This window comes from Sminthopsis crassicaudata, chromosome 2 (assembly GCF_048593235.1).
Source record: "Sminthopsis crassicaudata isolate SCR6 chromosome 2, ASM4859323v1, whole genome shotgun sequence".
In the NCBI taxonomy this organism is placed as follows: Eukaryota; Metazoa; Chordata; class Mammalia; order Dasyuromorphia; family Dasyuridae; genus Sminthopsis; species Sminthopsis crassicaudata.
In genome coordinates, this window is record NC_133618.1 from 194,045,388 (window position 1) to 194,069,308 (window position 23,921).

Genomic DNA, 23,921 nt, shown 5'->3' on the forward strand with positions numbered 1-23,921 from the left:
TCCTGGAATTGTCACTCATCAATCTCACCTTCAAGTTCCCTTCGAGATTCAGCTCCAATTTTATCTTCTGTAGGAGGGCTTTTCAAGTCCTGTTCTTCCCACTCCCACCATCCTAATAAGATTGCATTCTCTTTAAAATGTATATATTTCAGAGGTACATTATTATTTTTATTTTTTGCTAATTTTTATCTTCACATTTAGGGTATAAGGATCATGAAGAAGGAGGTCATGATTCTGTCTTTCTTTGTATTCATAGTACTTCAAACCTAACTCAATAGCTTCATTTTAGGGTTGAGGGTAAGGAGAAGGGAACTTGCCCAAATGTTAAAATGTGAGGGGATTTGTAAATATATTTGACTCCAAAATTAGTGATTTTTAAAAGCTCAATGTAAATAATAATATGGAATGATGAAAGGCAGTGTCCAGAAAAAAAGGTGGTGATAATTCCATTAAATCCCCCTGCTTGTCAGATAACTTCTGAAATATTGTGTCCAGCACTTTAAGTGTTCTACAAATGATGTGATAGAGACAGTCAATGGACTTAAAGCCATGCCATAGAGAATTCAACAAATATGTATTAATTGTACTATGTGTCAGTCACCATATATCACATTGAGGTTATAGACCAAAATGACTTTTAAAAAGGTGATATTTTACTCAGGGAATGCAATATTTGTTAAATAAATATAATGCAAATAAAATTGATGACAGAGGAAGTACTAGAAATAAAGGGATGGATGCTCAGGTGTCACAGAAGTGATACCTGAATTGAACACTGAAGGAAGTTGGGGCAGCTATGTGGTAGAGTGGAGAGAGCACCTGCCCTGGACTCAAGTGGACTTAAAGTTCAAATTTAGCCTCAAATACTTCCTACCTGTGTGATCCTGGGCAAGTCATTTAACCCTGTTTGCCTCAATTTCCTTTTCTGAAGGAAATGGCATACTACTCCAGTATCTTTGTAAAGACAACTTCAAAAGGGGACAAAGAAAGTTTGGCACAACTGAAAAATGAATGAAAAAAAAAGACTCTGAGAAGCAAATATCTTTATCCTTTGCAGTGCATTTCAGGCAAGGGGAATGTCTAGTATGAATGTATAGAATTGGTAGATGAATTGCTAAGTTTGGGGAATGATAAGTAATTTGTCTGAAACATGTAGTTCATGAAGGAAAATAGTAAGGTGAGGAGGAGGTAGGAGTCAGATTGTGAAATGCCATGATAATTAACTCATACTTTCTCCTAGAGGCAATAGGGATCCATTGAAAGTTTTTGAGCAAGGGAATGGGAACTAGGGATCTTCAACTTGAAGAGAAGATTCAATTAAAACAGGAGAGCAGTCTTCAAGTTTTTGAAGGGCTGTCATATTAAAAAGGGATTAATCATATTCTGCTCTAGGGTTTTGAGTTACATGGAGACAAGTTCTGGCTCCATGCCAGGAAAACATTTAAATCATCAGAGCTATCAAACAATGGAATGAGTTCTTTCCAGTGTGTCCACTGCCATTTGAAGTATTCAAGAAGAAACTGATGACCACTTATTAGGGATGTATTTGTTGATGTAGTAGATAGCATAATAAGAAGCATTGATTGGATTTTGAATCAGAAAACTAGGTTTCAAACCTCTCTGCTTTTTATTGGATATGTGATCTTGAGCAACTTATTTCATCTTTTTAAGATATGGTTCTCTCATCTAAAAAGTGGTAATAGTCATAGTGGTACTATTTAATAAGTACATTTGTTATTTGAAAGTTAAATGAGGTCATGTATATAAAATATTCTGCATTAAATTTAAAGGAACTAGATTCATATTCTGACTGCCATTAAATATCTTTTCTAATTTGGGCAAGTTGCTTCCCTGCTGTGTGCCTTAGTTTCTTCATGTTTAAAATAAGAAAATTGGATTAGGTGAGCTTTATATTATCTCCAGTTTTAAATTTATGATGGTAAGACATGTCATCATTATTAGTTGGCAGAAGAAATTTAGAAATTAGACTAAAAGTTGGACTAGATGACTTTTAAGGTTCTTTTTTATTTCTATTTTTCTATAACTTTTCTATAAGATTATTTTGCATCATGAACCTGATTGTATATGCTTTAATTCCATATGATTTTTAAAAAAATTTGTAATTTTTATTCACTTCATCTTATAAGAATGCATGGTTTTTATTTATTGGGGCCTTTTAATGAAAACTATAAGAGTGTGTGTGTGTGTGTGTGTGTGTGTGTGTGAGAGAGAGAGAGAGAGAGAGAGAGAGAGAGAGAGAGAAAGAGAGAGAGAGAGAGAGAGAAGCAGACAGAGATAGACAAATTTTTTTTTTAATTAATTACAGATCTAAATGGGACACTGCTTAAATGATGAATCATCTCACGATTTGGATTTAAGAAGTTACTAAAAGTAAAATTGATAGCTGTCTTCCCCAAAATACCTACTAAAAGGACTTAATTTTTGTTTTAAAGTGAATTTTGTGGCGGCTCAGCTAAAATCTTTTATATTGAAGAAAACAGTGACCTGTAGAGTTCAAGGTCATATGACTTGTGTCAGCAGAATCAGCTTGGAAACCCAGAGAGTCTTCTTGCAAATCTAGTGGTTTTTCCACACAACATGCTGCCTCTCTTGACTCAAACATGTACTATTAGGGATATACATTTTTTTTGCCTTCTGGATATATAAATATATACACATATATATGTATGTGTGTGAGTATATAATAGGTATATAAATATGTGTGCACATATACACATATCTGTTGTTGTCCAGTAATTTTTCAGTTGTGGGTAACTCTTCATGGCTCCATTTGGACTCTTCTTTGGCAAAAATACAGGATTGCTTTTCTATTTCCTTCTCCAGCTCATTTCACTAATTGAGGAACTGAGGCAAACAGGATTAAATGAGTTGTCCAAGGTCACACAGCTAGTAAATGATTGAGACAAGATTTGAATTCAGGAAGATGAGTGTTCCTGATTTTAGGCTCAGCACTCAAACCACAGCACTACCTAGTTGCCTTCACTCTCTCTCTCTCTCTTACACACACATACACACACACACACACACACACACACACACAGATAGACATATAGTACTCATTAAAATTCTCCAATAAATAAAAAGTATGCATTCTTATAAGATGAAAGAAATAAAAAAATCCTTTAAAAATCCACTACAAGCTCAATGTAAATTCTCCTATGAAAAGAAAAAAACAACAACAACAAAATAATAGAACTTTTGATTTGTAAAGCATCTTAAATGTTATCTAGTACAACTCTTTAATTTTATATATATTTCAGAAAACTGAAATTCATGTTGGTTACCTAATTTGTCTAAGGTCACACAAAGAGTTGGGGCAGAAACAGATTGAAATTCAGGTTGGTTTTTTTTTTTTTTTTTTTTTAATTTCTAGGCCCATACCTTCTTTTAAAATTTTTTTAAAAAGTATATCAAGATTTATTTTTCATATGTTTTTATGAGCATTTCAGGATCCAGAAGTAAAGCTGTGTGCTAGCTTTTATTTTTTTCTGTTTTCAATGTTTTATCCATTTTTAACAATATCAATTTGCAATGATCTGCTTCAACCTCTCTCCTTTATCAGGAAGAATCTCTGTTTGTATTAAATAGTTGTAAAGTAGTAAAACAAATCAAGACATTATTAGTAAAATGCATGTTTCAATTCCCATCCATAGTCTGCCACCTCTCTTTTGAGAAGTATAAGGTTTACTTTACTATCAGTCCTTTGAAAGGATGATTAGTTAATAAATTTCTCAAATTGTGCTCTTTCCATTATACTCTAATGCATCTGTCAGCAGGTTCTATTCAAATTAATTAGAAGCCTATTAATGGGATGTAATCTGACCGGTGTATTGATAATTACAATAGCATAAACAGAGAGAAACTTTAACAACTAAAAAAATGGGATTTTTTTGCATACATTTCTAAATTTACAATCATTTGTGAGACCTCAAGATTTCATCTAATTAGCAGGTCTAAGATTCAGACTGTTTGAATACTGACAAACCAGAATCATGCTTCAAAAGCAAGATTCAGGATTACCATTTTATAAGTACACCTATCTTAACCTTTCTTATTTTTATTTTTATTGCTTGTTTTGTTTATTTGGAGTAAGATGTCTATAACATTTCAAAGTACACACGTTCTGACATGCAACATTCAGATTAGGTGTACACTCACATTTGTACACTCACATAAATAGTATACAGTTTGGCAGGCATTGTGTGAACGTTAAAAATAGCAAAATAGAAACAACAAATTTTAGTTGTGAAATAATTCAAATTTTACCTAATTAATAAAATATATTCACAAGTCATGTGAAATTCCTTTTAGATATTGCCTTATTATTCAACTATAGATTGTATTCAGCTGCTGATTGGCCAAGAAAGCATAACAAGGAAGACATATACCACACATTAGTTAGATAATTGCTTTATATTCAAAAAGGAAATAAGAAGTGATGCACTATCCATTTATGTGAAAAGTGTGGTGTGTTCTTATAAAGTTATCTAAATAATTTTAAAAGTTTGATTTTAGCTATATTATTCCTGAAAACAAAAGTGAGCTACTTTTTCTTTTGTTCTTGTTAAACATCAGCCATTGTGTGACAAATCAGATGCATTTTCCTCCTAATTTAAAATTTTCTTGCTTCCTTACAATATAGTATAGCAATTAATTTTCAAGTAGTTAACAATTGTCCCTTAATATTCCTGAAGGAGAATAAAAATAATTATTTCCTTCCCATTACATATTTCTAGAAAGAAAATGCTTATTTGATGCTTAAATAAAGTTGCTTTTGTTAATTCTGGGGTGATTGTCAATTTTGGTTTTCCTAAAAGGAATATAAGCTGTATTTATTATTAACCTAATTCTATAGAATTTTCACTTAAATTTTTCTTTTTGTTTTGCTCTGGTTTTATTATTTCGTATGAATGGGGAACTTGGTATTGAAAGTTTTGAGGAGTTGCTTGGAGGCACTGAGAGAATTGGTGACATAGGTACATGTCACAATAGCTATAGTCACATAACCAGTATGAGACAAAGGGAAGATTTGAACTCAGATCTTCCTAACTTCAGAGTCAGCTTTTTATCTGTTTTCCTGAACCAAATCTCTTTTTCTCTTAAAAGGTTGAAAATAGACATACTCAAAAAACACACATACAAATCCACAAATAAATGTCATGACATCTTGGTAACAGTAAGAGTGGTCATATTGTCTGCCATTTATTTTTCTAGGCCAGTTTTCATAGAAGCATGGGTGTTCAACCATATTCTTGTATGTTAAATGTTCTCAGCCATCATAACCAAAACTTAAATTCTGAAGGCTAATAGAAGATAGTTATGATTTGTCTGGGGCCATCACACTTCGTATTTCAAATACTTGCTTCCCATCCCATCCCAAGTAAGAAACATAGAAAGAATAGATTTCTGTATAATTTCAGCTAATTTCCCAGTAATAATCTAAACACATTCTTTTCCTATTGAGGAGCTAGAGTAATACTCTTTATAAGCATAATATAGTCATTTGGATCTCCAAGTCTCATTATCATTGATCTGTCCCAGATTTTGACCTTTGAAGCTAACCTTATCACATGACTGTCTCCGCTTCAAAGCCTATACTTTGTTTCCCAAAATTAACATGTTAAACGACAGAAGTCATAATAGCACAAGAATGTCACCAAGGTCACATTTTAATTTGCCATACATGGTTTATAGATCTATCATGATGAAAATGAGAGAAAATAGAAGGAAGAAACTAGAGTTCTCAATGATGGGGCTTGGGGAGTCATTTTGGCATGTAATCCATATGACGATCCTTTTAACATTGGCAAGAAAAATGTATATCAAAAGGAGTGAAGTTATCTGTGTGTACAAATATGTGTACAGTTATGCACATGTAACTTCTGGCTAATCCAAATTTGATCTGACTTTTTTATTATTATGACTTTATGCCATGCAGAGATGGCAAGACTGGTTCACCTAAGAAACACTGTAATTGCCTGAGACAAAGGAGGGACTTTCAAAGGAAAAAAGGAAGGGAAAAAAATCCCTCCAAATGCAAATACAAAATGGATTGTTTTCCAAAAACACTCAACCAGTCATTTTTGTCTTTTGGTTCCAATCATTTAACAAGGTCACTAAAGACAAGATGGTTATCAAACCCTTCTAGTTATATTGTGGAAAGAACATCAGTATTACCTTCTGTGTCTTGCATATTTGCCACTAACGTGACCGCTACCATCACAGCCAGGAGTGGGGCAGCTGAAAAAAGGAAGAGAATTAATTACAGAGGTGTTGTGTGCTGCCGAGAGATTATACTAAAAGCAGGCAGTAAGTTTAGCCGAGATGGAGGACAACAAAGACAGAAAAAGAAAAATCAAATAACTGAAGGGGGAAAAAGAGGGGGAGATGCTTTTTATTAGCAAGTCTCAGGGGAATTAATTTCATCAGTGCAGCAGGGCATGAGCAAAGCACCAATGAACTTGAAAGTGCATTATACCCATTAAAAGGCATGAATTTTCTAAATTGCTAATGGGGATACATTTTACACTCAGAGCACTAACCTGAACAGCTCCTGTATGGCTGGTTCCACGGGAACTGCAGAAAGATGGAAAATATATAAAAATTTATCATCTATTACAAGTACCCCTCTTCTAGAGAAAATTACCAAAAGGTTGTGTAAAAGCAAGGGTCAGAATGAATTGTGCAAAGGGATTCTGGAGGATGAAGGTGACCCTGAGCAGAAGCCTCCAGTGATTTAGTGAAGTAGCAGACTTACCTCGAACCCCTTTGGAGCGTGTGCGATGGCGTTTCTCGTCGGCATCCACCTCCATCTGGGAATAGATTAGCAGGCAGTCAATGTTCTTATCCTGCATGCACAGACTATCAATGCACTGAGTGGTACCAGCTCCCTCACCATTTATTGACAATATTTTAATTCCATTTTATTCTGCAAAGTGAAATCCCTGGGAACAGGGTGGGAGTGGAGGAATGAGTTTCAGGAAACCTAGATATATTATATAATGTCAAACTTGCCTTGCCCCCCTCTCAAAAAAAAGTCCCATCATAGGCAATATTTAATCAACTTTTTTTGGGGGGGATGTTAAAAAATGAAAATACATTATTATTCTTTAAATAGTCCCCCCCACCCAGGACATCTGAAGTTACTTTGAGATGTACATTGGAATATGTACATCACTCAGACTTAATTTAACAGTTGAAAGAGAAGTCAGAAGCTCATTATTTCAATCTGTACCTGAACAGGAATTCCCTCTCCATCATCCTGACCCCTCCTTTTTCATGAGGACCCTTAAAACTCGAGTCTCTTCAGGGTGGCAGTTACATGTATGCCTCCTAATACATATCTGTATCTAAGGCCATAGGAGAGAATTCTTTTTAAAAATTCTTTAAAATTTTTTTTTGTTTGAGAATTCTTAAATAACATGATCACTAGCTGTGAAATTTAAAATGAGATTTTTAAAAAAAGCTTAGAGACACATTTCCCTTAAACAAAAGAATGTGAAATGACCAAATAGGAACAAAAATCAAAGCAAATAGGAGTAGTGGAAGGAGGGGAAAAAGGAGTGAGAGATAGAGGGAAAAAAGAGAAGAAAGGAAGAAAAATACAGGAAGGGAAAGGGAGAAGAAGAAATGGAAGGAAGGAGAGAAAGAAAGGGAGAGAAAGAGGGACAAATGGAAATAGAGAAAGAAAAAGAGAAGAAGAGAGGAAGAGAGAGAGGAAGGAAGAGAAGAAAGGAAACAAATACTTCTTATCCTATCTAATTGAACTAAACTTCTTCATTTTCATTCATACTAAAAAATCAGATGTTTGTATGAATAGATCTAGACACTTCATCACAAGCATGTAATAACACATGTGTGCAATACACAATTTTATAATATATTAATAATATACAACAGCAGATCTACTTTATTGTAAAATCCTACTTATTATACCAGAGTGGCCAATAAGTGATGTCACTAAAATGACTGTTCATATCTAAGGAAAGTTTTCTGGGATGTTATTTCTCTGCCCTTTTCATGTGTCCATGTTCAGATTTCTAAACAGAATGAAGTTGTCAGATACAGACATATATAGTTTACTATGCTTCTAATACTATAGAATAACAGACTTCTTAGGCTGGTTGGGTTTCAGTTTGACCTGATAAATTATATCAATCATTTTGATGAATAAGCCTTTATTCAGTGCCTGCTTGGCTTTGGGGATACAAATAGAAACATGAAACAACTCCTGCTTTCAAGAAGCTTGCATTCTACATACAGAAGAAATCTGTGTTATGGATCACATAATATAAAGATATGTCAAAGAGGAGAATATCTCCCTTTCTCCCAGTAGAGAAAAATCACAGAAAAAGTTTTTACAAAAAATATTCACTCAGTACCAGTAGTTGCCCACTGCCTCATTTCTATAAAATGTTTGTGACTTTTTTTCTATGCATGTATCAGAGGTGTCCATTATCAAAATATAACTAGGGATAGACATACTTACTTAGGTGATTTTCCATAGCAAATTATATCTTTTAGAAATCATTTTGAAGTACTAATAAGCCTTTCTCAATTCTGAACCAAGTTGGGAGAACTATTTTAAACAATTCTATACTACTGTACAGTATTTGCTATATAATCAGCTACCCATTAGTTGGGAAAAGTAATTCATGGGGATAGGATAACCTGAAAAAACAAATAGGTATGCATATAAAATACTTATAGTTATAATCCTTTGACCTTATCTTAGCTAGTAGCTTCTATTTTGTTCCCATAAGCCATCATGCCACTTCACTCCTTTCCTTCATTTATTTCTTGTAAGGACCACTGATGTGAAGATATTACAAGAAGTGAAATGACTTACCATTAGGCAGAAAATGGTCTAAATGTATAGTTGAAGAATTGTTGTATTTTATAATATGGATTTCTAGACATCAACCTCAATATATAATAATCTTGGCATGGAAAAGATCCAGTCTCAAACCTTTTGTTTTCACGACGGAAATAATTTTGTTATGATGTTTAAAAGCTTCAAGAGGAATAGTTTCTGGATACTTTAATAATTTTATTAATAATGTTAGCATGTTTATTAATAAAAGTATTATCATTTGATTGTTTCTTTCTTAGACTGAAGATAATCATGGTGGCATGGTTATAATATTTATAAAATATTTTAAAATCTACCTATTTTGACACTCATAGAAACTATATGAATACAATTAAAATATTCTTTAGAGAAATAAGTGGTATAATATTTATGGTTGAACAATGTTGGTATAATTAAAATGGAAATTATATGTAAATTAATTAATTATTCAGTGCCATGCCAAATTACCAAAAGATTACTTTAGAGAGCCAGAAAAAATAACGACATTTGTTTGGAGAAAGAAAGAGTCAATATTAAGGGAAATAATGGAGAAAAAGTGGGGAAGAACAAGACTTGGGTTAGGAATACAAGATCTCAGTATACTACAAAAGCAGGAATTTTCAAAACTATTTGGTATTGACTAAAATAAGGGAAAGTCAGCCACTGGTCAGATAGACAAATATGATAACAAATCAACTTAATAAAACCTTTCCACCAAAACCACTAATAGGTCTGTTTCCCAAAGAGATCATCAAAAAGGGAAATTGCCTTATAAAAGCAAAAATATTGATAACAGCCCTTTTCATGGTGGCAAAATGTTGAAAACTGAGGGTATGCCTATCCTTTGGGGAATGGCTGAACAAGCTGTGGTATACAAATGAATGTAAATAATAATATTGTGCAACAAGAAATGATGAATAGGCAGATTTCAGAAAAAAACTTGGGAAGACATGTAAGAATTTATTCAAAATGTAAGGAGCAGAATCCTTATATAAGAAAACATTATATATAGTATCAACAACATTGTGTGATGACCAAGTATGAATGATTCAGCTCCATTCAGCAACACAATTATACAAGTACAACATACACATGAAGGAAAATGCTATCTACATCCAGATAAAGAACTGATGGACTGCGAATGCAGATTGAAGCATAATTTTTCACTTACTTTATTGTTTTTCATTTTTTTCTCATTTTGTTTCTTTTTTCACAACCATGACTAATATGGAAAATATATAACACACACACACACACACACACACACACACACACATATATATATATGTATGTATATACAATTCACATGAACCTATACACATGCACACACACACACACACACACACACACTACACCAAATTGCCTACCATTTTCAAAAGAGGAAGGTAGAAAGGGAAGAAGAAAAATTTGGACCTCAATATCTTATTAAAACGAGTGCTAAAATTTCATGATGTGTAATTGGTAAAAAAAAAAATACTATTTAAAAAAAGAAAATATATATTAACTTTCCACAAAATCTTTATAAATTAATTAAAAACTAAAAAACAAACATTTACAGTAAATCTAAAGTCCTTGGGTGGTTATAGAAAAATAAAATGGTTTAGTGAAAGGAAATCTAATATCCAACTGGGTTTTGCATACTTCCTATGACCTTGGACAAATCATTTGACTTGTTCAGATCTCAAGTTCCCTGTTTATAAAGTGAGGATGTTAGTCTTAAATAATCTCTTAAGTCCCTTCCAACTTTAAAATCTGTGATTCAAGAAAGAAAGGGAAAGATATAAATTGGGTTATACTTTTAAAGTCATTCTTTCATTTATTCAGCAAACATATCATAGATACCTACTTAACAGTACTGTACTTGGTGCTATACAGAATACAAAGATGAGTAAAAATATGGATCCTTCTATACAATTACTTCTGTTCTACTGAAGAGGATTACACATATACTCAAATAAATAACCATAATACAAAACAGAAGGACCTACAAGCTTAAAAAAAGTACAAGCAAGAGGCTATGGAAATTCTGAAGAAAGTTCATCTAAGGTAAAACATCTTTCTCACTGAACCCTAATATCCTTTCTCCTAATCTTGCTGAATTCATGACCAGTATTCTATCCTGATCTTCATGGGTCCAAATTCTCTGTCTTTAAGGCTCAGAACAAAGACTACCTCTTCTGTGAAGCTTCTTCAAGTTTTCACATCTCCAATCCAGAAAGTTGAAAGCATTCTCTCTCCTGAAATCTTACTTGAGGACTCCACCTAGATGTAGCTTTTGCTTTCACAACATCTTATCTTGCACATGCCACTCTTCTAATAAATATCAAGCTGCTGAGAATAAGAAAAGTGACTAAGTTGAAATTTGTATCCCCTGGACTGAGAAAAACTTCCTGAATAGTAGGTGGTAAATAAATGTTTGTTGAATCAAATTAAACTCACAATTAGGTACATCTTTGATAGCATTCTTGTACTTTGTGGGATATTCTGGATGACTCAGTTTCTTTATAAAGTTTCTCCTTTGAGATGCATAGATTAAATTTCTCACTGGAAAAGTAGTATGATTGTAAGATGAGACTATAAAAATAAAACCATATTGTTAAAGTAATACCATATAAAAAGTGAAGGTCATTCTACTAAACTCAGCATTATGCAGGTTCTGATTAGAATTCTATGGCCATTTTAGGGCTTAATGATTTAAAAGTGATGTTAAAATTAAATCCACAGAAGCCACAAATGAAAATAATGCTGGGTTAGAATTAAGATTCTATAATAACTTGGCATTTTTTCCAAGAAAAACCTAGTTTTCTTAAATGCATAACATGTTGGTTTATGGTAGTAGAGTTTATTTCTCTCAAGATTACTATAGCAAAGACAACAAATTGATTGTATGACCCTCCATATCTCTCAACCAACCACATATTCCTAGGTCTTCCCTCCAAATTGTAGAGGTTCTGGGGTTAAATCCCATATTTGGATAGGATTCAATTTACTTTCAAATCACTAAAATTTATTTGTCTATAATGTGATAGCTTGGACCACATAACTTCTAAGGTTTACTTGAAAATATAAGATCTTATATAAAGTATTGGTTTGACTTGAAGTAAGCTTAGGAGACACGCTCTAGCAAGAAGCCAATGAGGAAACACAGTTCTATTTAATTCAAGAAGTACCTATTAAATACTTTTTCCATTCAAGGAACTAAGCTTGGAAATTAAAAAGCAAAGCAAAGTAAATCAAAACAAAACAAAAACCTTTTCTTTACCTTAAGGAGCTAGAATTTTACTAGAATTTTACTTGATCACAATATAGAGATTTATAATCTAAAAATTTTAAGAGGTGGAGGTGGGGAAGAAATACATTCCAGGAGTTAGTCAATAAGTATTTATTATGGGCTCAAGATGTGCTAAGCACCAAGGATACAAAGAAAGACAAAATAAAAAAATCCATGTCTTCCAGGATCTCAAGGATAGTCAATGCAAAGGCACAGGCAAAGAAGAAGTTCCAAGTTTAGTAAAAGTAAGAAGGACCTTTCTGGGGTAATGCAGCATGCACAAAGGCAAATAATTGGAAATAAGTCTATAAAAATAGCTTAGAACCAGAGTATGTCTTTTTAAAGGTGAAATTGAATAATGCATTCTGAAATAATGGGGACCTTTGGACAGCAAAACAATTTTGAAATGTTTTTGGAGGATCTAAATAATTTTGAAAGGATTAAAATTAGTTTTAGAGCTTCTGAACTGAACTTAAGTCTTTGATAGTTTTCTAAGCAACTTAGAACAATTAGAAGATATGTTTTGTCTTTTTAATAGGGCTTGGCGTCATGGGATAAAGCAGTTGGTAGGTAGCTATTCTCTTGACAATTAACTAAAGTTTCAAACATATAAACTGTTATATTTGTATAATTATAAAGTGTTTTCTCTATATATTGTATGTACTTTATACGTATACTACATATACTTTACCATACATGCTATATATACTGTATATTTCTGTATTTTAGAAAAATTGTCAACAATGATAAGGTAATGAGAGATTTCAGGGAATTAGGACAACAAATGGTTAATTGTGAGAGTTGAAATAACCACACTGACTTCAATTTGTGACTCAGTTCTGGAGCTAGTTTAATTTCTACTCAATTATGAGTCCAGTACAGATTCTTTCCTATGAGAAAACATTATGTGGAAACTGGGAGAAAACCATATTGTATTTTTTTGAATCTAGCCCTGCTTGACTGGGAATCTGAACAACCTCTCCCTGTTTAGAGATTCTTTAAGAAAGAATTTAGATTATACTGAACAGAAACCCAGGCAAATGCAAAGACTGATGCAAGGAATTTTTTTATAATTGTATATCTCAAGCAAGCCATATGTCTTATCTGAAAACTGGCCCATCCATATCAGTCAGTTATTGTTTCCACATTCCCTTAATTGTTTATGGATAGTTGGAGAGTGAGAAATTTCCTTTTCTGAATTCAGGAAATTTCATCTGTTCACTTTCCCTTTCCCAACTTGCCTCCAATTAAAAGTAAGATTACCTAATGTATAGTTTCCTTTTAATTAATTTGCATTATTTGAATAATTGTCTTTAATGTATAAAAGTCTGACTTTCCCTGTATTGAGGATCCAGGCTTAAGTTGAGAAGATATGGTCCCATTTTGTTAAGCAATACACATGTGCATTGCTTAATAAATCACTATGTTTGGAAGATAGAATTTTTATTTTCTTAAATCATTTCATCTTTCACTTGCCACAGAAAAGGAGTCTTTGCATAGGTAAGCACACAGATTGTACATGCTTATATACATATATGTAAAGATATCCACAAACACACTAACATACTCATATTAAGAATGATAGAAGTAGTTATAAACTTTAAGTATTGGAAGATACTGCGAGTTTTTCCTAACCCAATCCTCTCATTTTACAGTCATTAAACATTTATAAATACCCTATTCTAAGCACTGTGCTAAGCTTTGGTAAAAGAAAAAACAGTGCTTTCCCTCAAGGAGACTACAATCTAATAGGCTGGGGGGAAGATAAAATGCAAAAGAAAGCTGTAGGGAATAGAGAAAGAAGAGGCATGATGGAGTATCCCAAAGGAATGTACCTGGATGGGAAATGAGATAGCTGGCCAGTTCACTCTTTAAATGAAAGTTTTGAGGAAAAAGCTTTTTGCTCTGCTCTCAAATCAGAAGGGTAGAGGGGACTATGAAGTGGGAGTATCAAGGTTGATTCAATCCTATGGGATGATGAGGTTCCTAGGGAGATGATAGAGAAGCTCAGAGGAATATAACTAGGTGAAAAATGAAGGTGAAGAACTGAGGTTGATCTTTGATTATTTCACTTTTGTTAAGCATTGTTTTTTTAATATATTTTAAGTTCCCTGAGGGCAAAGATCATTCTCTTTTTCTATTTCCAGTATTGCTTGATATGGTACTGGGCACAGAACATCTGTTCAGCAGGTCATTGATTGATTTGTGTTAAGGATGGTTGGAGGACAATTGTGGAGAGAAAAAAAGGAGCTCATCAAGGATTATGTGAATAAATCACCTAAATGCAGTCTTTAATGGCATATAAGGTTAAAGTTATTATGGAGGCATTAGCTACTGCTTTTAAAAGCTTATAGAAGATAAATGAGTTGCCTAAAGATTGGTAGAGGTCCAAAATGTAAAATATGGAAGGACAAGCTTTACATTGATTAAAAACATCATTGCATGAATATTAGGAATATTAAATTAACTATCAAATAAGCATTGGGCAAAATCAAAAGTTGCTGAATATAAAATATCTTATTTTGTTTGTCTTAGATCTTTTTTGAAAAATCATGTCATACAAAGCTAATTTAATTTATGTCAGTTTTAGGACAGTGACAGGTCTATAGATAGGAGAGAAGCAACAGCTGCTATGTTATCATTAGTGCCACTATTTTTCCTCACAAATGGGGATGCTTAGTCTTGAGCTTAGAAGATGAGATTGTGGGTGGGGTGAAGAATGCTAGCTGATTTCAGGTATTTGATGTGTTGTCATGGCATAGAGACATTTGATTTTCCATGGCCCCAAGGAAAAGAGATACAAGCAATGTGTAGTAATTGCAGGAACAGTAATTTGATTTCAGCATAAGGAAATTTTTCTAATAATTAGCACCATCTTAAAGTAGAGTGCTATTTTTTCCTTATTGAGGCCTTCATGCAATGTCTAAATGATCACTTGATAGTGATAATATGCAAGTGGTTACTCTTCAGATATAGGACTTTTCTGAAACTGACATTCTATGATTCTATAGAAGATAAATTGAGATATATTTAGGTAATAAAACTACAGATTTGAAGGATCAATAAAAGAAGAAATATCAGTGGTTTAGTATCTCAGGACTACTCAATGGTGACATGTTCTTAATTCAATGTTACTCTATCTTTCTATCAGTGGGTTAAATAAGTTTATAGGAAATATAAAGTTTTCTGATAAAGTGGCTGGTAGTTTGAAAGATATTTGAGTAAAACAATAGTAACACTCGGACTGAAAGAGTTTAAAGAGTTCTGCTTAGAGGCAGGGATATGGTTTTGTTAAATAGAAGAGAAATGATCTTTCAATTTCTATCAAGTACATATAACATTTTTAATAATCATCTTTTTAAATTAATTTTTTGAATTAGCAAAAATCTTCTTTCTTTCCCTTTTATTATTCCAAACCTTCCTTAAGAAAGAAAAACAAAATCCTTGTTACAAACATATTAAGTCAAGCAAAATACATTTCTGCATTGGATATAACCAAGAAAATGTGCCTTATTGTGTAGTTCATCACCTCTAAATGAATCCTCCTTAATTCTTATTAATCATTACACTCATCAGAGCTCCTATTTTTCAAAGTTGTCTGTCTTTATAATGTTGTCATTGCATAAATTATTCTCTTCATTGTGTTTATTTCACAGTCTTCCCAAGTAATATATTCCAACATATAGTATAGTATTCCATGTGCCATGACTTGGTGAGTAATTCCCACGTTGATGATAATCTCTTTAGCTTCCTAATTTTGTCATCACAAAAGAGCCTCTATAAATATATATATATATATTTTAAGTAGCCTTATAATTTTTTTTTGAGGGGGAGAGGTAGAGAGGGGAATTAGGACTAATTGCTTTATTGCATCTTGATTTCTTATAAAGGTATTAGTTTCCATTTGCTCAGTTCTATTTTTTAAGAATTATTTTCCTCAGTGAGTTTTTGTACCTCCTTTCCCAATTGGCTAATTTTGCTTTTTAAGGTATTCTTCTTCTCATTAGCTTTTTGACTTTCTACCTCTCTCAATTCTTTCCTTGATTTTTCCTCTATCCCTCTTACTTGATTTTCAAAGTCCCTTTTGAGCTCTTCAATGGGCTGCGCCTAATTTGTATTTTTTTTTAGAGGCTTTGGATATAGGATCTTTGACTTTGTTATCATCTTTTGAGTGTGTATTTTGATCTTCCTCATCACCATAATAACTTTCAATGGTCAGAAATTTTTTTGTTTTTTTTTTTGTTTTTTGCTCATTTCCCTAGCCATTTGCTCATTTCCCTTTAACTCTTCGTTAAAGTAGAGCTCTATTTCCAGGTTGGAGGGTATATTGACCCAAGCTTCTGGGGGTTTGTGCAGCTGTTTTCAGAAATCCTCTAGAATCTGATCTCAAGTACTCTTTTTTGCTCTGGAGCTATTTGGTGTGCCCCTGCCCCACTGATGCTGTAAGATCTAGTGTGCTGACCAGGGCTGTGTTGAGACTGCATACCAGACTCCCACCTCCCTTGTGTCCCTGGGCTGAGAAGTCTAGAAACCTTCAGCACTGTTGCTGATTCAGAGGTTAAGCCTCAGACTGGGTCTGGGTCTGGCACTGTACCAGCACTGCATACTGGACTTCCAATGTGGTGTCATAGAACTTTTCTGCTGAGCTTCTAAATTGCCTTTGGCTGGAAAATGTTATATTCCATTTTGGGGGGTGTTTTGATGCTCTAAAATTTGTTCAGAGTCATTATTTAAATGAATTTAGAGCAGTTTGGGGGAGAGGTTGGGCAAGTTTCTGCCTTTACTCTGCAATCATAGCTCCCCAGTCCCCTTTTCTCTAGACTTTTTCTATGGTCCCTGATGATAAGTTTCATGAGGACACATGCATATTTTCCTCATATTAGAATGAAAACAATTTCCTCTATATGAAAGCCCCTCCTCTACTTCTCTTCTACTAAGCTGAATATTATCAATCCATCAGGGCCCAGCATCATTTTTTCCTATATTTTTCTTGCTTATTCCAGCCTACAGTGATCTGTCACTTCCCTGCAAGGTACAGTTTTTGAGCTGGGGAATGTTATGTTCAGATTTGGATTTGGGGAAGATTCAGTAACATTTATTTAAAATACAGATTGGAGAGGGAAAAATATAGTCAAAGATACAAATTTGCTAATTTTCTGAGATACTAATTTACAATAGACTAGAAGACAGATGATGAAGACCTAAATAAGGATGGTAACATATTCCCTCTTTACTGAACACTTTTACTATAGAATCTATTACCTCCCAAGGCAACTTACTCTACTTTGGAAAGGTCCCATTTTTAGAGGTTTTTTTGGTTGTTGTTGTTGTTGTTGTTGTTGTTGTTGTTGTTGTTGTTGTTGTTTTTAATATTAGCTTAATTCTGCCTCTCTGACTTATACCTTTTTTTTTTTTTTTTTTTTTTTTTTGGTTAAACTTACTTTCTTCATACTCTTTTCTCAGCTCTTGATAGTTTGCTTTTTGACTTCTGTAATCAACTGAAATGGCTGTCTCCAAAGTTACAAAAGGTCTTAATTGTCAAATCCAATGATCTTTTCTCAATTCTCATCCTTCTTGACCTCTCTGCAGACCCTGGCCATCATTACCTTCTCCTTGATACTCTCTTCTTTCAAGATTTCCATGACATTACATTACTCTATATTTCCTACTATATCTCCTACCTGATCACTCCTCAGTCTCTTTTTCTGGAGTTTCATACACTACCATTTACCCAGGATTACAATCTGGATGTCATTCTAGATTCCTCACTTCCTAACCTATATCCAATTTTTAGTTATCTTTATCTTTCCTCTGATGCTGCTACTATCTGGATGCAGACCTTTTTCATGTCAGACTTTTTCAGACTATTTCATTAGAATTTTGGTTGATTTCCCTATCTCAAGTTTCTTGACTCCAATTTACCATCCATTCATTTGTCAAGTACATCTTAAAGTACATCTCACCATGTCACACTCTTATTCAGTAAAAATCAGAATCATTTCCAGGATCAAATGTAAAAGTTTTTGTTTTATCTTTGGCCCCCTCTGGTTTTCTTAATAATCCTCATATATTTTGCAGTGCTCAAAAAACCACTGATATTGGTTTCTTTCTTTTCCTAAAATATAACTCCTCTTGAATCTGAATTTTTCTCTGGTTCTCCCCAAGTCTGGAATTCTTTTTCTCCTATTCTCTGCCTGCTGACTTTCTTGACTTCCTTTATGTTTGAAATAAAATCCCACCTTCTACAAGATGTCTTTCTCACTCCCCTTTAATGCCAAATTCCTTCTCTCAATTGATCATCTCCAAATTATCCCTTAGATATTTTGTTTGTATATAGATGTTTACACACTGTCTCCCTCATTAGAATTCCTTGAAAGTAGAGATTCTCTTTTGTTTTTCTTTATATCAATTTAAGTATTTAGTAAGTATTTAGCAAAGTATTTGATATACAGTAGGTATTCAATAAATGATTGACTGAATGACTCACTGTCTCTATGGCAAATCTATATATATATTATTCACTAATAGGATTTAGATTGTGAAGGACAATAGATATAGTTTAAATCCAACCCTTACATTTTATAGATGAGGAAACTAAGGCTCCTATGAGTGTACAAAATGACTCCAGGTAAAATAGGAAGCGGGGGGAATCAGAAAAGATTTGAATGTAATTTCTCTGACTCCATAAATAGTATCCTTGTCACATAAACAGTGATTCAAGAAATATGAAGACTAATATTTATAGCAACTCTTTTTGAATCAGCAAAAAAATGAGAAATTTAGAGGATGTCCATCAATTGGGGAATGGCTGAAAGAAGTTGTGATAGAATACTAAAAGTATAAGGTTTTGATGGAATACTATTGTGCTATAATAAATGACAAATATGATGGTTTCAAAAAAATATGAAAAGACCTTCACTCAACAGAGTGAAGTGGGAAGAACCTGGAAATCATAATATATAGCACCAGCAATATTATAACAATGATCAACTGTGAATAACTTTTTCTGTTCAATACAGCGATTCAAAACAATTTCAAAAGATTCTTGATGAACAATGCTACCCATCTCAAGAGCGAATTAATGAACTCTAAGTTCAAATTAAAATATAAGTTTTTTCCACTTAATTTCTTGCTTTTTAAAAAATGATGAATATAGAAATAGGTTTTATGCAATTTCACATGTATAATTAATAGCCCCTCTAAATATGTATAAAGAGAGAGAATTTGAAACAAAAGGAATTTTAAAATATATAAATAATAAAATCTTAAAAATATGAGTATTAATAAAACATTTGTCTTGGCTTATAATAGTTTTTTGTTTTTAATTTATATATATAAATACATATTTATATATATATATAATTTCTCTAGATGTAATATAAATTAATTATCTTTTACCTCTTCTAAGAGGCAGAATGGAATATAGTTAATAGAGTGCTGAATTTGGAATCAAGAAGGCCTTGTTTTAAAGCCAGCCTCAGACATTTACCAACAGTGTTGCCCTGAGCAACTCATTTATAACTTCTCTGATATTTAGTTTCCTTCCCTAGGCTATGGGGATAATAATAGCCCCAACCTCATAGAGCTTTACTGAGAACCAAATAAAAGAATGTATGTATAAAGTAGTACAGAAATCTTAGCTATAATTAGTCTAGTCTCTTATTCCCCCTCAACCAACTCCTCCTCCCCTATAGAACACTGTATAGTATAGATGTTTAATATATATTTGTTGATTAAATAACACTAAAATTTTCTACAGGAAAGGGTGTATTTACATAGACACAATGATATATCACTGGATTAGGATTTTGCTGATATCAATATCATGTTTTCTTAAGTCTAGGTAAATCATAGAATTTAGAGCAAACAGGGCCCTCAGAGATAAGATAGTCCAACCCCCTTATTTTACAGATGTCTCAGACTGCAATTTCAAAGTTCCCATCGTGGCAAAACAACACTGTTCTAGAAGAATAGCATCTGGGGTTGCTCTTCTCCCTCAGGCTTTGGAGAAGCAGTGGTGGGAGATGGAACATGGGACAAACCACACATTGGGTTGGGTAGATTTATTTCTATTTCCATTTGCTTAATTTATTTCCATATCAGAGGATAGGATTTCATTCTAAAATGGACACATGTCTTAAAGGGGAGAAATGTTGTAATCAAAGCTTTGGTAAATCAATAATGCAGTTGTCAATATGTATCTACTTACAAGGACATTTAATGATATTTTAGAAAGACCTAAAGACTAATATCAGGTCCTTGAATGTTGAGTATAGTCATGGTGCACAGCAATAGAGAAGTTTATTATCACTTAAGGTTTTATTTAATCCTACTCCAAACTGCCTCCCAATCCCATGATTTTGCAAATGTTCCTTCTCAGAAAGAGAGCCTCCCCTTCCCTCCAACAACATTCCAGTGCTGATGTCTTTCTTTTCCTTTCAAATTCAATTCAGGTAGTGTCTCCTCTATGAAGGACACTCTAAAACACTTCCTTCCTCTTTCTCTCACTCTCCGTAAAAACTATTTGGGTTTATTTCACTTTATCTTGTATCGGTCTGTACCTGTATTTCCACTGACATAGCAACTTACTTTACCAATGCAGATTGGCAATTCATCTCTAAGCTCTAGTTTTGGAACATTTGTTTGGGGAATAGAAGATAGTTACATGCTTTGGATATAGTCTCAAAGCTAGTATGTATCAGAACAAAGAATTAAATCCAAGAAACCCTGAATCTAAGAATAGCCCTCTATTGTTGGTGGTTGTTTGTTCTTCAATCTCGAAGAGAACCATGACATCAGGGAGATGATGCTGTGACATGCAAGTGAATTGCATTTAAGTGAGGGAGGGCTGTGCAAGGTCATCTGCTTAATTTTCCCCTCCAGAGCCATCTGGATATAGTGGCAAGGTATAGATTAAGGTGCCTGGAGATGGCCCTGGATGAAATTGGAGACTATGGCCTTTTTAAACTAAGGTCTTCAACAGGTTTCAATTTGACTAAGGCCTCACACATTTGGTGATTAAAACTAGGTAGCAATTGAGGCAAAGACTCCTTTTTAGACTAAATGAATGAATGAATGAATCTGATAAGGGAAGATCCTCAGAGTTTCTGAGCAAAGCAAAAATGATAGCTATTTACATTTAATCTGAGTCAATCTGGACTAAATAGGACTTGGTTTAGGACTATTGGTGTCCAATTAGACAAATATCGCTTTTAGTTTAAGGCCTTTACAATACTCCAAATAGCCACTCTCCTTGTGTATGCTTATTTTTCCTTATAGCAGAATGAAAGAATTGCAGAATTCATACTTGGAAGGGACGTATGTAAATATCTACTTCATTCTGTACCCTAAAGAAAATAAATTCTATAATGGACTGATCAGCCAGTCTCTGCTTAAAGACTTTTAAGAAGTAAAATCCCACCTCAAGCATCCAAATCTGCATTTGTAGAATTCTAATTGTTAGAAACTTTCCCACTCAGGTGTACTTCTCTGTATGTAAATATGGTCCTGAACCTTTTTCATCTTGTAAGATAATTTCACACCTGAAACTTTTGTAAATATCCTTTGCCCTGGACCTCCTGCGCCGCCCCCCCCCCCCCCCCATGGTAATGTGGTAGGCTTCTCCTAGAACATCCTTTTAAAAATCCAGACTATCCAGCTTCTTACCATGCTGCTTTCCTCTCTATTTCTCTATCATGCCCCAGATAACTTCATCCCTGAATTCCACCTTGGCAGACTTCTTTGCTTCTAGGGGCTTGTCCCTTTGATTAGATGTCTCTTCCTGGCACCTCCCTTTAAGAAGACTGCTATATAGTATTAGCACATTATTTGAGTTAGTTCTAAAAAATAGTGCAGGAATCTTAATACTTGTATCTAAATAATTCAATGGGAGTAAAACTGGATTAGAGAAAGTGGATTAAAAACAAAAGTAAAGGACTTTGCTTAAAACAAACAAACAAACAAACAAACAAACAAACAAAAAACCATGGGAATGTAGCCAATATAGCATAGAATCTTTCAGCTGGAAGAAGCCTTAGAAATTCAATTGAAAAGCCTCTGAAATTCTTCAATTGAAAAAGATCAAGTCTAGACTAGTAAAGTAATTTGTTTATATACCTAATTAATGAAAAAGGTAGGACTAAAATCTACGTCTTTTGATTTCATTTTACTGTTTTTATTTGTTTGTTTTTTTTTTGCTAAAAATGCTGCTTAATGTATTTTGTCTTGTCCATAAGGCCAATTGTCTATTCCAAGCCAGAAATTGCATAGATTTCAAACTTTGCTCTCTTATTTTTAATACACACAAAACAATTCTTAATTTCCTTTACCCAGGCTCCTTGAAAGCAGTTGGAAGACTAAACATGCTGATAAAAACATCTGACTTATAAAATTTAAATTTAAGAATTAGAAAGAACACTGATCTTCAAACTATTAGGATACAAAGTCACAAAAATATTAACATAAAAAAATTTCCCAAAAGTGAGGCTTGGCAATGTAGTTCCTTTTCCTTTGTTTCTCCAATTGGATAAGGCATATACAACTTGCAATGTAAAAATATAATGATCCCCAGTTTTGTTTTCTGTTTCTAATAGAATAAAAAATCATATTTCTAGGAAGAATAAAACATGACTTTATAATCCATTGAAAACAAGTATAAAAACTTAAGGGAGAAGGAAAATGTCTTCCTAGTTGATGGTCAGTTTGTTCTTGAGCATAATATGGATAAATAAGACAAACTTGAGGAGTAAAGATTCCTTCATAAGAAAGTATGCCCAATTTTATTTATTTCATTTGCATTTAAATAGACCCTTTAAATTCTGAGAAGTCCTATTCTTGTCATTTTATTTTTTAAATTTGAACAAGCAGACTTAAGGCTAATTAAAGTGTAGAAAAAAGGCAAAGGTAAGAATATAATATTACATTTTTATATCTTTTTCTGAGGGGGAAGAGAGAGTGTATTCCTACTAAGTGTTTGAAACTCAAGTTTTTAGAAAAGGTTTCATACACACACATCCCATATATAAATAGGTGTGTGTGTGTGTGTGTGTGTGTGTGTGTGTGTGTGTATGTGTGTGTGTGTGTGTGTGTGTGTGTGTGTGTGTGTGTGCCCTTTATGGGAAGTCATTTATTCATTCATTCTTCAAACATTTATTAATTATCCACTAAATGTCAGGGACTGTGCTAGGTGCTAGGTGCTAAGGATATAAATACAAGAATAAGTCAGTTCTTGTCTTCCATGTTCTTTCTTTTCACATTAAGGATTTACCAAGTCTTTCCATTATTAATATTTTCTTGTGTGCCTGTTATAGACAGGGTTTCTCTTTCTCCTTATATCACCTATTGGAATTTAAATTTGTATCATGGTCAGAAGGGATACACATTCAAATCATAATAAATACCACTATTATCTTTATCATCATAATTATTAAGTATTTTTAAGGACCTGATATTGATTAGGAAAGCTAACCATTGGCAGCAGTCTCATATAAATTCATAAAACTATTTATGGGCACTCTAAGGCACCCTCAAACTTTTTTTCCCTGATCTAAAATGCCCTCGTTTATTACATCTGTCCATTGAAATCTCGCTCATTCTTTAAATTCCATGCTAGGTTGGCTATGATATTTTAACCAACTACATACAAACTGTCAGTCTTCTTTGAACTCATGAGTTGCTCATAGCATGCATCTTAAGTTTACCACTCAATTCTCCAACTGAATAAATTATTCCCAACTTGTCTACTTTCAAGGACTTCATGAACTCCAGAAAAATCATTAT

The 23,921-nt window shown here is 33.3% G+C and overlaps 1 protein-coding gene and 1 long non-coding RNA gene across 32 annotated transcripts in view; one reads left to right on the forward strand and one right to left on the reverse strand.

Annotated features, from left to right (window-relative positions):
• MYT1L (myelin transcription factor 1 like) overlaps positions 1–23,921 on the reverse strand; it is a 693,632-nt gene that overhangs the window by 260,273 nt on the left and 409,438 nt on the right. For all 30 annotated transcript variants that reach the window (XR_012486139.1, XM_074288020.1, XM_074288037.1 and 27 more), the window contains 3 exons: positions 6,779–6,833; positions 6,564–6,597; positions 6,199–6,261 (listed from right to left, as the gene is read on the reverse strand). Coding sequence is in view for 29 of the 30 variants with exons in the window: in XM_074288020.1 (XP_074144121.1) it covers positions 6,199–6,261; positions 6,564–6,597; positions 6,779–6,833 (152 nt within the window). In the remaining variant the exon portion in view is untranslated. The remainder of the gene's footprint in view (positions 1–6,198; positions 6,262–6,563; positions 6,598–6,778; positions 6,834–23,921) is intronic.
• LOC141555290 (uncharacterized) overlaps positions 1–23,921 on the forward strand; it is an 86,649-nt gene that overhangs the window by 4,127 nt on the left and 58,601 nt on the right. The window lies entirely within an intron of this gene.